Here is a 14,368-nt window from a genome sequence, read left to right on the forward strand (position 1 = left end):
GCAGCTAGGGCACCCCCCGCCGCATGCCCCGGGCGGCCCAGCCCGGCCCCGCAGCGGCAGCGGCCCCGGCCCGCCGCTCCCCGCCGCTCGGCCCAGCGCTGCGGCCGCAGCCGGGCCTCCCGACTCCGCTTCGGAAGCGGCACAAGGACCCACCGTAAAGCACGTTTTGAGCGGCGTCGGTGACCGGTTCCTCGACACAAAGGGCCCTTAGTCGCAGACGAGCGTGCCAGCGCCCAAATCTCGGTGGGAAACTCGGCCAATGGTTCCTGCCGGGACGGCGGCGATCCCGCACCACTTCCTCCGTGCCGCGGAGCAGCTACCCGCGCAGCGCTCCCGGGCGGAGCCGGCCGCACCGGCACTTCGCGACTTCCTCGTCCCAGGACGGGAGCTGCGAGTGGGTTTCAGCTGAAAATGCCTGACGGACTCTTTTGCATAGTCTTTCCGCTTCGGTAAAGATCTTCTTTTGTAAATCCATAATCCCCAAAACGCGTCCCACGGAAGTCCAAAGTACCGAATCTGAAGGCTCCGGTGCCACCACCCGGCGCCTGGGCAGGGTCCCCGGGTCCCGCCCGGCCGCAGCAGCCTCGGGGAGCGCCCCCGAAGCCGAAGGAGGCGGAAAAAAAAGAGGCTCTCTTCCGATTTGCTGCAGGTTTCATCTGGAATGCAGATTTCCAGCCTCCGGGGCCACGAACAAAAACCGACAGGACTGGTTTCACGTTACGGCTGCCCTAACCCGGCCCGGCGCTGCCGGCCGCGCACAGGTACTTCCCGGCGGCTCCGCCGCAGCCCCACCGGGAGCCGCCGGCGGGCAGGGCACACGGCCAGCCCTCGGGAGCGCCCAGTCCCCTCTGCAGAACGCAGGCAGGCTCCCCGTCTGCCCTGCACCCCAGCTTGGAGTATTTCAAACTGGGGCAATTTTCGGATAACTTTCATCCTATTGCCACGGTAATGCTACGTGGGTGGGATTTGTTCTGGTTAATACTGGCAAAAACAATTGAAGGAAGTCTTCTAGGCTCTATAACACAGTATTGACAGAAGCCGTCAGGGATAATACATACTTTTTTTTTTTTTCATACACACATATAAAGAAAGTGAAAAATACTCTTAAGCAACTTTGATACTCAGAAAGTCAGTATCATTCAGATCAGAGTCCAGTCAAAAGTCTTTGCTTTTGTTCCTTTTCTTATTTTTGGAACCACAGACACTGCAAATCTGCATGAATTTATACTCTTCCTATTCCTCGGCCTTTTAAGAAGTTTGTTTAGTCGAATCTCCACGTTAGTAGCTTAGAAATTCAAAGATACTATTCTTTTCTTTGCACCCAAGTTAGAAGGTCATTCTACAGTCGTCCATTTAGCTGTGATGAGTAATCTTGAACAAGCAATTGGGGAAAGCTGTCCTTCACAGGGAAATCAGCTGCAGATCACACCACTAAGTCAAATCACTGAAAAACATTTACTGAAAAGCTGAACATTACAGACAACAAGCAATAACAAAGTATCCCAACACATCTAACTTTTGGGTTAATGTTTAAAATTGTACACTGTACAAAAAGCATGTGTTTACCTTTTCAATATTCTATAAACGATCATAAAGTCAACAGCAGAAGTCAGTGGTAGCTACTGCAGGAATAAAGTTCCCTGAAAATCATACTGTAATAGTAAGTTCTCAGATGAAGCTTACAGACACCTTTTCAGTTCCAGGTTGCATGCATACCTATAGACAGGGCACTGGAATCGTTCCCATCTCTATCTCTGATCTAACGCAGAACAATGACTTCTGCCCGACTGCCTGCCATTTCCTGGGGTACGCTTGGGACCTGCTTCTCTGCCATGCTTAATCATCAGGTGCCAAGGACTGACAGATCATGGCTCCCCTAGTTTTCTAGGCTTAATATAAATTAATACCGCAAAAGGAAGCTCTACATAAGGAAAGAGACACAGAGTCTTTATTATTCCCTATGCCAACCTACTCTTACAATCCCAGGGTTAAGAGGACGAGCGGAAGGCAACTGCCTCACCTGTCTTAGGTGGTTTCCCCTAAGACAGGATTTCTTGAAGGGAGATGTACAGCAATTCTAAATTTCATTTTATGACAAAATAACTGAGGCAAAGTGACCCTACTGAACCAAAGTGTTCTACATTTAAATTTATGTCTATTTTTATGTTCAACCACTTGTTCATTGTCCTGATAATTTCTATGGCTATGCCTTGATTATTTATTTTGGGTTTGGTTAATTTATGATGGATAAACACTGAATCATATTTTTCAAGGAGAGTTCGTTGTTCACTAACAAAAAATATACCTATATGAACAACCACATGGTACCTTTTAAACTAAACATACTTTTTCAGATTATGCCAACTTACTTATTTATCTGTTTATATTAATGACAACTCATACTTAGAATAAAACTTCTCTGCAATAATCGAGGGTCACCAAGCTGTAACAGTCCTACGAACATTGTACATAGGCAGGTTACTGAAAATAGCCACTATAACTATTTAAGATTTTAATAGTATGTATGAAAAGCTTAGTTTAAAAGCAGACTTAAAAGCAGGAAAACCATACTTTATGTCTAAACAACACCCCAACAAAATTTACGAGACTGATTAAATTAGTAGTGGAAAAGATGGTGCTTTGAGTGTGAGGCCGAAGTTATGCAATGTACTGAGATGCTAGAAAACCCAGAGTTGAACACCAAACAATTATAACTCCAGAAGAAGAAATACACCTTATACAGCCAGAGGTAATCTCACAAGCCTGCAGAAATTAATGCTGCTTTATATGTACCTCTTCTCTTGATAATGAACTCTAGGAAGCGAGAAGAAACTTTTAAGCTTTTTGAGCATTAGGATGAACAAAGGAGCTCACCTCTACATCTGCCCCTGGGGAAATGATTAAAAACTGGAAGCCAGCCAGCCTCTCAAATTCACCATGCAGCCCAGAAACCCCCAGCCTCAAATAACGCTTTGTAAGGACTTGTTTCTCGCAGTCTAGTGATCATCCCAGTGGACAGTCTCCTGTTGAGGGACTGGATAACCGATAATGAAATACACGTTGGTACTTATCCAATAGTGTGTTTCTGGGTAAACTACATACATTGATATGTGCTCTTAATATTTTTCCACAAGAAGGTGGTTCTGTGATTCTGTGATTGTATTGTGATGTGCAAATGAGACTGAGACAGCTTGTTGGCAGAAGTGTTTTAATGCTGGGTGGATCTATCTTACAAGGAAAGTCTCTCTGAACAGACTGTAATACTGCATCTGAAAAAAGAAACAACTTCAAAATCTCTAGGAAAAAAATCAGTCATGATAATGTTACAAGTCTCTCTACTTAATAAAACTGACAACTCTCTGGTGCCTCAGAAAAGCCCCTAAAACCTGTCATAGCAACTTTCAGGGCAGTCAATGCACTAATTATACAAAAGGACAATAATTCCTTACAGTTTAAAGTACATTTAATAATCCACACCCTTTCTGACCTACATTTCATCACAGACAGAAGTCACACCTACAACTCACTCCAGTTCTGTTCTTGAGCTGTCTAAGAGCTCCCCTGAAGTAGGTTTTAAAACTGGCTTTGAAGAAAACATGCAATAAGCCAGAATAAAGTAATCTGATTTCTATCACTGTCATACAGCAGGGCTCAAGACTTCCTGGCCCTCTATCTATTCAGATTGCCTTTTCAGATCACCGTAACAGCAAACCAGAGAAACATGAATAGGCCATAAAGACACATTGTACAAAACAACCAAGTGGCTAAACTGTATCGAAATCAAACTTTCTACTGTTTTTTTTCAACATAAAGAGCCTTAAACTAAGAAAGCTTCACATAATTTCTTGAAAATAATCATAGGATCAAATATGCACAAATTGTGTCAGGCTTCAGAAGAGCCCCGTGAAGCAGCAGGCTGTGGTTGTGGCTCAGATGGTTTGAACTGATCTGAAGCTTAGCTGACACAGACCTGCTCTCTGCCCTGTCCCCCTTTAAGTACTGGAAGGCCGCTGTAAGAGCCTTCTCTTCTCCAGGCTGAACAACCCCTACTCTCTCAGCCTGTCCTCATAGGGGAGGGCTCCAGCCCCCTGATCATCTTCGTGGTCCTCCTCTGGACCTGCTCAAGCAGGTCCAAGTCTTTCTTACACTGGGGGCCCTGTCTTTCTCATACTGGGGGCCCCAGAGCTGAACATAGTACTGCAGGTAGGGTCTCACCAGAGCGGCGTAGAGGGGGAGAATCCCATCCCTCGACCTGCTGGCCACACTGCTTTTAATGCAGCCCAGGATGCCACTGGCTTTCTGAGCTGCGAGCGCACATTGCTGGCTCATATTCAGTTTTTCATCCACCAGCACCACCAAGTCCTTCTCTGCAGGACAGCTCTCAATACACCCATCGCTCAGCCTGTATCTGTGCTTGGGATTGCCCCAACCCAGGTGCAGGACCTTGCACTTGGCCTTGTTCAACTTCATGACGTTTGCACAGGCCCACCTCTCCAATCTGTCAAGGTCCCTTCAGATGGCACCCCTTCCCTCCAGTGTGTCAACTGCACCACATGGCTTGGTGTCATCTGCAAACTTGCTGAGGTTGCACTCAATCCCACTGTCCATATCGCTGACAAAGATGTTAAATTACCCCAGGCCCAATATCAACCACTTGTCACTGGTCTCCACTTGGACTTCCAGCTGTTGACCATGATTCTTCGAGTACAACTGTCCAGGCAATTCCTGATCCACCAAGTGGTCCGTCCATCAAATCCATGTCTCTCTAGTTTAGACACAAGGATGTCATGCACAACAGTGTTGAATACCTTACTCAAGTCCAGGTAGAGGATGTCAGCTGCTTTTCCCTTATCCACCAACACTGTAACCCCATCGTAGAAAGCCAACAAATTTTTCAGGCATGATTTTCCCTTGGTGAAGCCATGTCGACTGTCACCAATCACCTCCTCATTCTCCATGTGCCCTAGCATAATTTCCAGCAGGATCTGCTCCATTATCTTGGCACAGAGGTGAAATTGACTGGCTACTAGATATTATAATTCTTATCAAAATTCAGCATTACATGATGGTAGCAGAATGAGTGCAGAACAGACACATTTGATATAGGGGGCTGTAGAAATGTAAGTTGCTTTTTAACATCAAAAATTCTGCTTGACATTGAGATATGGACTACTTGAGAGAATTTGAAAAAAAAGATTGTAAAAGTTATATGATTATAAAACCAGAAAGCACGTTAAGAAAGCCAGTTTACTCTTTTGAAGGCGCGCATGTTGAATCAATAAATGTATGGAACAATTAGCCTGTAAAACCCATCATATGAAAAAACAATGGTGGTTCTCAGGCAGAGCTTGTAGAAGAGATGTATTGGATGATGTCCTGGTTAAAACAAGCAGAGGTACAAGCAACAAAGACTTGAAGATCACTGTAAACTGTGTAAGTAAACTGAGCAAGATCTTTGTGTGTTAAGGCACAAAGGCTGGCACTTAGTGTAACAAAGAATGGAGATGAATTTTTAATCTTTTCCCTTTGTGCTTTCCTTTTCTAGGTTGCTCTCTTTTCACCTTCTTTTCATTTCAACAGGCATTTTGCTCCCCATCTACAGTACAATATAATAGTTCAAAGATTAAACAAAAAACTTTATTAAATAAAATCCACATAGTCACATCAAATAATTTACCAGAATTTCTTAACTAATTATTAGCTACTAATAGTTATTTTTGCTGCATTTTCACATCTCATTTATGTGCTTTTTTATGCGAGATGAAATGCTGTATAAAGACTAGGGTGGAGTTGCGTTTCTGTTGTTTCATTACCTTCCGTATCTCTGTATCTTTTCTATGCTGGATTGTGAATGAGAACACAGCATGCTCCAACTAAGATTTAAAATCTAATGCAGGAATTTTTTTCAGGCTTCTGATACAGATTGTGCATTTGAAATTCCTGCCAGAACAGAATTCATTCATTTTCTCCCTCATCTACTTTATCTGCCTCCTTTCAACTAATAGAAACATAGAAACATCTTTTGAATAACATAAACAAGCACTAGTATATCTATATATGCACATACACAAATGTATTATACATTTATGTAAGGATGATCCTAATCTATAGAAAGCAGAGCTACTAAAAATAAAAAAGCTTTGGTTTTCACATTGTCACTATTATGAATATAACTGCATTTTAAACCAGTATGCCTAACTTTTTGATCAGTCAGGCTAAACTTCTTCTTCCAACAGCAAGAAAGGATTGTAGATGGCATGACTGGATGTAGTGCGACTGAGTAAATAAATTGGTCCATTTCAGTTGCTCTTCAGAGACAGGCACGGTTTTTGACCACAGTTGTTTTGCTCTCCGGTCTGAGGAGTGCACAGGGAAGACAATGTCTGGGAATGGATTGCTGTCACCAGAGCAACTCATGCAGCCTGTCTTTGGCCATTATCTATCTTATCATGCTAAGCACCCCGTTTTTATAGAATTTGAGGCTTTTGTTCTGAATCTTTTAGAAATAGTGGAATAAATATTCTTCCTTGTTAACTACAAGAAACTGAAATCATTCCAGTTTTGATATTGCAGTCAATTAGATTTTTAGACAGAAAATGCTGCTTAAGAAAGAGTAAGAAAAATGGAAACAAACTGCTTACTAATCTTAGATGCCTCTTATTTTACTCAAATTGTTGTTTTTAAATGGCTTTTAATTTGGAACTCCTGCTCTATACAAGGACTTTGTAAACGTAGACAAGGTATCCTCAGGCACTGGATTCTTCCTGTTGTAGCATATATTTGTAGCAGCAATAACAACAACATCACAGTTCTTCTCTGTCCAGTGATGTGGTTTAATCTCAACAACTTTATTACAAAGATAAAGCTATACCTTCACAGTACTACGCTGACATTTTAATCAATTATTTTAGGAAAAGGAGGTTAGGACAAGACACTAATTTTATAACAAGCTCAAGAGAATAGCAATGGTGAGTGTAAGCATCATTAAAATCATGTGAAATGTACTTCTAAGTCAATTCTGGTATTTCTATCAATAGATGTCACTGTTACACAAATCTGTGTTAGTGTTTCTTTGCACAAAGTGCATTATGTTGTCCAGTTTTTAAAGCATTTCCTTTCAACCATTCCATCCCTTCCATGCTTCTTTCCTCTTCTACTACATTCTCTTCCCTTCTCCTTCCACTTTGAAAACTACTGCCAAAACATGTCTGTCTGTAGGCTGGTTACTGCTCATCCTGGGAGCATATGAGTATTTCCAGCTATAGATTACGCTGGGCTATATTGAGCAAGTGTTTCATTTTAAGTCTCTCAGATTGCCATATGAAGCTTCAGTGTCTTACATCCCAGGAACTTTAGAAACTTTTCCTGTCCAATTCATGGCCAGTCTGACTCTGGTGACAGTTCAGCTGCTCCAAGACACTGAGAAGCAACAGCGTGGCTCCCAGCAGTTCTGGGCTGCGCACATGCGTGCACACACTCACACACATGCATACACACACTGCTTGCTAACTTGAAACTTCCTAGTACCTATTCTTATCCTTGTTGTCTCCTAGTTCCTAGCTCCTGCAGTCCATTTCCCGGAAAACAACTAATTTAAATTAAAAGCCCATCATGAGTTTAGAAATGACACATCATGTATCTTAATCTACTTATCTAATTTAAAATTTAAAAATTTTCTGTATGTATTGCTCTCGGGTTTAGCTGCTTACAGGCACATTGATTCACAAACCATCTGGAAAACTGTATCACATCCAAAACTTGCAGTTTGTCAGATATTTTGGAACATGGTTTTAGACATACCAGAAATAAATGCATACCAGAAATGTAATTGCATATAATAAATGCTTGTTGAAACCCAATATAGCATGAATAGAGCCTTACTTACATTCAGTTCCAGACTGAAATGCAACACATTTCTGTTGATCTTCTCCTTCTCACTTGAATGAGCAAATGGGTTTGAGCGCCCCAATCTGCAATCCAAAACCCAGGTATCTTCATCTCTGTTTGCCACATCCAAATTAGTCAGCTGTTCAGTGAAGTCATCCTTTAAAGCAGACTCTGCTGGAATGCCAAAGTGAAGTGAAATGAAATAAAATAAGTATGCATCTGCAGATAATCCCTGCATATAGAAAGTTCTGTATCTTTTTGAAATTCTAGTACACACTTCCAACATAGGCACTTACTTTTCTCCTGTTTGTTTAAAACAAAGCAGAACGGCATAAATGGGGTACATACTTTGTTTTCACTCAGAAAAAAATGGTTTTGTACTTAAATTGTGGGACAGATCTAGCAAAAAAAAAAAAAAAAGTGGGCTGCTTGTCTTTCCCCATAAACGGACACACACAGTATGTAAGGTGCTTGAGTTTTCACCTCCTCTGCCAAGGCACTCTTACTTGCCCTCCTGAACATGTGTGTTACACACACATATTTCAGAGCTCAACAGACTGATTAGACAAATTTTTTGACATTGGCTAAACATAGCCTTAGTGGGGACTGCACCAATCCATGTTACTCCCTTACACCAAAGGCATAAAAAGCAGTCTTCAATCAGAAGTGATACTTGATACTTTACCTTGCTCCAGTAACCTTACACATAGTATCAACCTAGTCTTGGAACAGTTTAGTTACAAACAGGCATGCATTTATTGGGAGAAGTAAGAGCAAAACCTGACAGGCAAAAGCACATGCCTCTATGCCCTGCACTACAACCGCCCAGCACTCTCCCTTCCCCTTGCAGCACCACTGGTTTATTAGTTCCTCAAAACAGTAATAAGTCTTTTGCTGCATGACAGCCTGTAATTTAACCATGAGAAAACCAATGAATTCCACAAAGTCAGTGTGTTCTCTAAAGTGTAATGTCTGACATGTTATAGGATATATACACTTCTTTTTATATTCCCTAGGGTATATACCCTCTTTCATACACACAAACACATGCGTCTTGGAACATTCTACTGGAAAATTCAGATACTAGAACAATTCCTGGCTGCTACACATGGTAGCTTATACAAGCAACTGCACTTACAAAATTGTAATTTATTTTTCATTTTTTGCATTTTTCCTAATTTTAAAAGACTATGTTAAAAAGCGAGACATGAGGATTGGAATCTGTAGGCCTGTTTGCTTAAATATAGGCTGATTTTTAAACTTTCTGAAAGCTTATAGCTCCAAATAATTTAGGTGCCACACTGTATCAGTAAGCATAGTAAAGTAAAACACTTGGAAAAATGGCCAACAATCCAAAGTACAAATCAGTTACTACTGTGTGAATAAACTCATCTTCTTATTTGCACAATCTCAAAATGTGATTCTATCAAAAGACAGCATTTCTGCAAAAAGAGCATTACACATACCTGACACTTTTTGAAATTATGCACTGCATATAATATGAATATCAAGATATTCAGGACCATGTATTTTAGGACATACTTAGGTCCAGATATGCCATCTTTAAGATCAGGTATCTAAGGAGAGACTTGCTTTCTGACTTTCTGAATCACTGCTTTTCTGTATATTTTCACATATTTGATAAACTGTTTTTCTTGTTGGCCCTTACGTCATTGTAGCAGTCATTCTGATATTTAGAAAGCTTTAAGTTCAAAAATACAAATATGCTTTGTAGTATAATAATCTGAGTAAAATGTATCAGTTGAATTTTGACCTCATCTTTATTGCTCCGTACAATTAGCCCAGTTACCTCTGGCCGCTCTACATGATTATAACATGTGGAAAATATAAAGAAAGTTCCAGGTGACTGGAGAGGAAAAAGTACAAATCACCATTTTAAAAGTAATTGGACATTATTTCTATCATGCTCGCAAACCTATCATGCCAGCTTTTAGCCTTTTTCCTGATTTCTGTCACATACCAATGCTACAGTTTTTGTGGGTACCAACTGACTTTGCACTGGAAAAAAGTTAGAATCTTGTCATATAACCTATAAAACCCATACATGCTTCCATAAAACAATGTAGCATTAAAATAGCATTAAAATGCAAATATACATAGTAAAACCCCGGAAATACTACCATTTTTAATTCAATGCTCTTTGGGAATTCATTTTGGTTTTTAATTACCTATTCACTGGTTGCCCACCCCATGCAGCATTACCTCTGATACTTCAAAGCTTGACTACAGTTGCACTCTGCAGACAGTTTGAAACAATTGTTTTTACCTATGTCCCCTCTTTTTCAAGATGTCTGTTCTAGGTCAGCTACTGCTAAAGAGAAAACTCCTTCCTATGTGGCAGTGAATTTTACCCATAATGTGGTTACTCTAACGATCTTCATTGATTCATATGTGATACAGAGTTGTAGCAAGAGGTCACATTCAGAATTTCTTCTTGCGGCAGCTAGTATTTCCCGTAATTAACTGTGGCACAGCTAAGAACCACTGGCCCTGCCAAATGCTTTCTGGGCTACTAGAAAAATGAGTATCTCCCTCAGCTGTAGAGATTCATGTTTCATCCAAATTTAATTTTATGCACCATCATATTAATTTATGGTATTTTTGCTGTTGACAGACTGCTCCCAAGTTTGTTACCAAGCCTCTATTCTCCACCCTCTATTCCAATTATTACTTAATGTTCTGTTATCTATGAGTTTACCCTGCTAGCTGGTGACCCCATTCTTCCCTGAACCAGTTCTCTCTCACCTGTATGCACCGTTAGCATACAACCACTTCTGTGGTAAGGGACCCATCCACCTCAGCAGACAGTGGAATATGAAAGCAGAACTTTAACTATCTCTTTTTTAAGCAAATTCTTAAATACTTGGCCATATTTTTCCCTTAAGTTCACCATTCTGTCAGCTCCAACAGATGGATTTTACTGCTACTTACACTTATTCAGGAAACAACTGTTTGTTTGTTTGTTTTTGAATTGGCAACCCAGTGTAATCCACCAAGAGGAAATTTAGATTGTTTCTGTAATTTCAGAGACTGTGGTTGAACTAGGTTTATTTGCTACATAAATTTATAATGAATGTTTTAAAATATCTGAGTGTGTATTTTAAAAAAAGGTTATATATATTTTATCCATTTATATGTAAACATGTGTATATTTCCATTCAATCATAGGCTAAATTTAGGAAGTTTTAAAATGCATATGCTTATCATTTAGCCAACTTAACTGATTTGACAACTTTTCTTTTTTCCCTTCTCAAAAAAAGACTTTCAAGAGAGTCCAGTTGCTATTCAAACTGTCTTCCAGGTTTTGCAGTTTATACCAATTAGGTAGTGCCTCCTATGAACACTGCACGTAGAAAGAAGACTGCCCAAATACATATTTGCTGCCACCTATTGTCCCAAGGGAACGGAAGACTGAGCAAAGTAAATGCAGGAAGATGGAGTACTTAATGCTTCCTTGTCAATTTTTACCATGCAGACTTTGTAAGTAAACAACTTTTTTTATCTTGACAAATTTACAGGTAAGACAAATGAGGCACTGAAACCTGAGGGATACAGACATGGTCATATCATCAGACTGTGATAATAAATAGTGCATCCAGGATGTCCTAAACTGTCTAGTCCGATGCTGAACCTCCATAATTATAAGGTAATTACGCATGTCTTTTTGTACAAATGACACATTCTTGTCATACAAAGTCTTTTAAAAACAATCTCTTAAATTAGCAAACAGATGTATTAGCTAATATGTAATGCATTTCTATTAAGTTACCATTGTGTAATCCACAGTTCTACAGTTTCTATGGGACATAGTCTGTTTTCTCTAGGCAGTCTCTCTATAGAAAGCCTCTTTGTGTTTTTTCAGCTGTCTTGGAAAAAGAACTTGAGGAAAAAAAAAAATCAGCTTCTCAAACATTTATTTTTTGTTAGTCGAAGGAATTAGGATGGGTCATAATATCCATTCCCTGTGGGAACACGGTTTACTTAACCACAACACACTCAAGTCTGAGACCAATGTTTACACTGTGTCTTTTTAGCTTCTGTTTCCTGATCACTGGTCATTCTATATATTAATCTTTTAACTGTGCTCCATTCTTTCTAGATTGTTACATCACACGTGATGAAAATATAGTGGTTACTCTTTTTGAATGGTGATTCCTATGTTATCTACAATTCTGTTGCCTATTTGATTAAATGTTACAAACACTTTTATATGTGAAGCATGAATAATGAAAACTTTATGTTAGTTAGATACTTGTATTCACTGCTTGCCTCTTGGAAGGAGTGAAACAAAGGTAAATAAAATAAAAGTTAAGTCTTTGTACAGAATTTGAGAACAAGTCTTAGAATGCTAAGTTTTATGGACCTTTAAGGTTTTAGGTCTGTTTTAGAAACAAACAAATTAAATAACCAATTAGATTTATTCAGCAAGTGGACCACAAAACTGAAACAGTCTAAGTGTCAAAGTTGCTCATTTAAAGGCACCATTTTGACAGCAGACCTGAACACTCTGAACATCAGAAGTACATTTAGAGTGCTTACAGTAATTCTAACTGAAGACAATTATATTACTGTAGGGATTTAGCTGTTGCAAGGTCTTACATCAGCAAGTCACAGCACATTAAACAATCTTTTGTTTACAAAAGGCACGCTTCCCCAAATGGATTAAGCTTGACTGATGTTATTGGAAGCATTTGGTGGAATGTGAGGGTAACCTCAGCTGAAGAGTCAACATATTTTTTAAAAATATGGAAATCCAAAATATGCAGATCCCACCAAAACTGTTTCTTGCTGTGTGCACCTCAAATTTCATGATCCATCCCTTTTACCTGACCTATTTCTTTCTAAATCATAAACCAAGCAGTAAATGCTTCGTGATTTTTCCTGTTTAAAATTTCTCTTTTCTTTTTTCTTGCTACAGATACCAATTTAATAAATCTCAATTTAAGTAGTCTCAGCCATTTCAGAATCTGCAGGAAAATGGTATTGCACAGTTCCATGCACATGCCATCTGTGATATCTCAGATCTGTTAGTACATAAAGACATTAATTCTGTAAAAACATATAAATTCTGTACCAAATATTCCCATGTATGTAGCTGACACAGAGGACAATACGATTTGCTTTTCTGGAGTTAATATCTGTTTTGAAGTTGAAGAAATAGGAGTAAATTGGAAGAAAATTAAGAAAAACTGAAAGAGAATTAAAAAAATCTAGATAGAGCCCTCCTCCTTCCCTTTTCATTTTCCAGATTTCCTTTATGGGAAGGAAGCAAACAGAAAGAAACTGTTTGCTCTGCTAGAGACTCAAGAGAAGACTGAAAAGAAATCTTAGTATCAATACCGTTCTTTCTGTTGTATTGGATAGAATGTAAAGCAGTATGTAGCTTTCTGCCCAGAAAAGTTAACATTGTGCACTAGGCAGACTAATTAATCCTCTTAACATTAAGAAAATCTGTAGTTAAGTGCAAGACTAGAGAAACTAGAAAAAGATGCTAAATTCTACCTTTGGGAACGAAGACATATGCGACTTCTTGTTATCTTCTCCCCTATTTCCTATATTTCTATTTAAACTGTATTGGAGCATGAGGCGATTCATATATAAGCAGTTTAGCAAAATGCTTGCTGAAGATTGTGTGTTTCCACATGACATTTAAGGAATTTTTTTGCATTATGACAAACTGTAGATTTTAAAGAGCAAACGTTAAGCCTGCTACTTGCTACACTGCTCTAACAAAGAAGCCTGAATGGCACAGTACCGAGTACAATTTTTTAACCAAATCCCAAAAAGCAGTGAGTGTAGGAACAAAGCCCTGGAACAGCAACACCCTGCCATGGCAGTTGAGGACTGGGGCCCTTGTTACAATCAGAGAGCTAGAAGCTCCTGGACTACCAATATCCAAAACAATCAATTGTCTTTTGGCTGTGTCCTATTTCTCCCAGCAAACAGTAAATACAATTTAGTACTGCTAATAGTAGAGAAAAATGTTTAAGTCTCTTCAAATCCATCCAATTATTAACAGAGAAATCTATTGCCAAGTAAAATTAAGACCTCCCTCTCTAGCTAGCAAATAAAGATTAGTGTGTTATTCTGAAGTGCAAACTCAAAGTACAGTATAGTCCCACAGGAGGATTATCCATAGCCTTGACATGAACCTTGAACATTAAAAAACAACAACAAAAAAACCCAATGAAGATAAAACTCTCTGGCTTAGAAAATTTGAGTGTTCAACCACTAAACAGGAATTGGAAGAATTCAAAAATATTTATTTTCTTGAAAAAAAATATTTGTGCAACTTCTCAATGGAGAATGTATCAAAAGCAAGAGCATATAATACAACTCAAAGCTTTTCAAAATATAATATGCTTCGGAATGGTCACTAACCTAAGAAAGATTAGCAACATCTATCAAATCCTATAAATTACTTGCATAAATTTCATGATTTTGTATTAAAATAACTTTC

General features: G+C 39.3%; 1 protein-coding gene across 1 annotated transcript in view; it reads right to left on the reverse strand.

Annotated features, from left to right (window-relative positions):
* FMN1 (formin 1) overlaps positions 1-14,368 on the reverse strand; it is a 178,775-nt gene that overhangs the window by 137,383 nt on the left and 27,024 nt on the right. The window contains exon 2 of the mRNA XM_086462891.1: positions 7,886-8,061. Coding sequence (XP_086319017.1) covers positions 7,886-8,061 — 176 coding nt within the window. The remainder of the gene's footprint in view (positions 1-7,885; positions 8,062-14,368) is intronic.

Source organism: Leptosomus discolor, chromosome 3 (assembly GCF_034619465.1).
Source record: "Leptosomus discolor isolate bLepDis1 chromosome 3, bLepDis1.hap2, whole genome shotgun sequence".
NCBI classification, from domain to species: domain Eukaryota; kingdom Metazoa; phylum Chordata; class Aves; order Leptosomiformes; family Leptosomidae; genus Leptosomus; species Leptosomus discolor.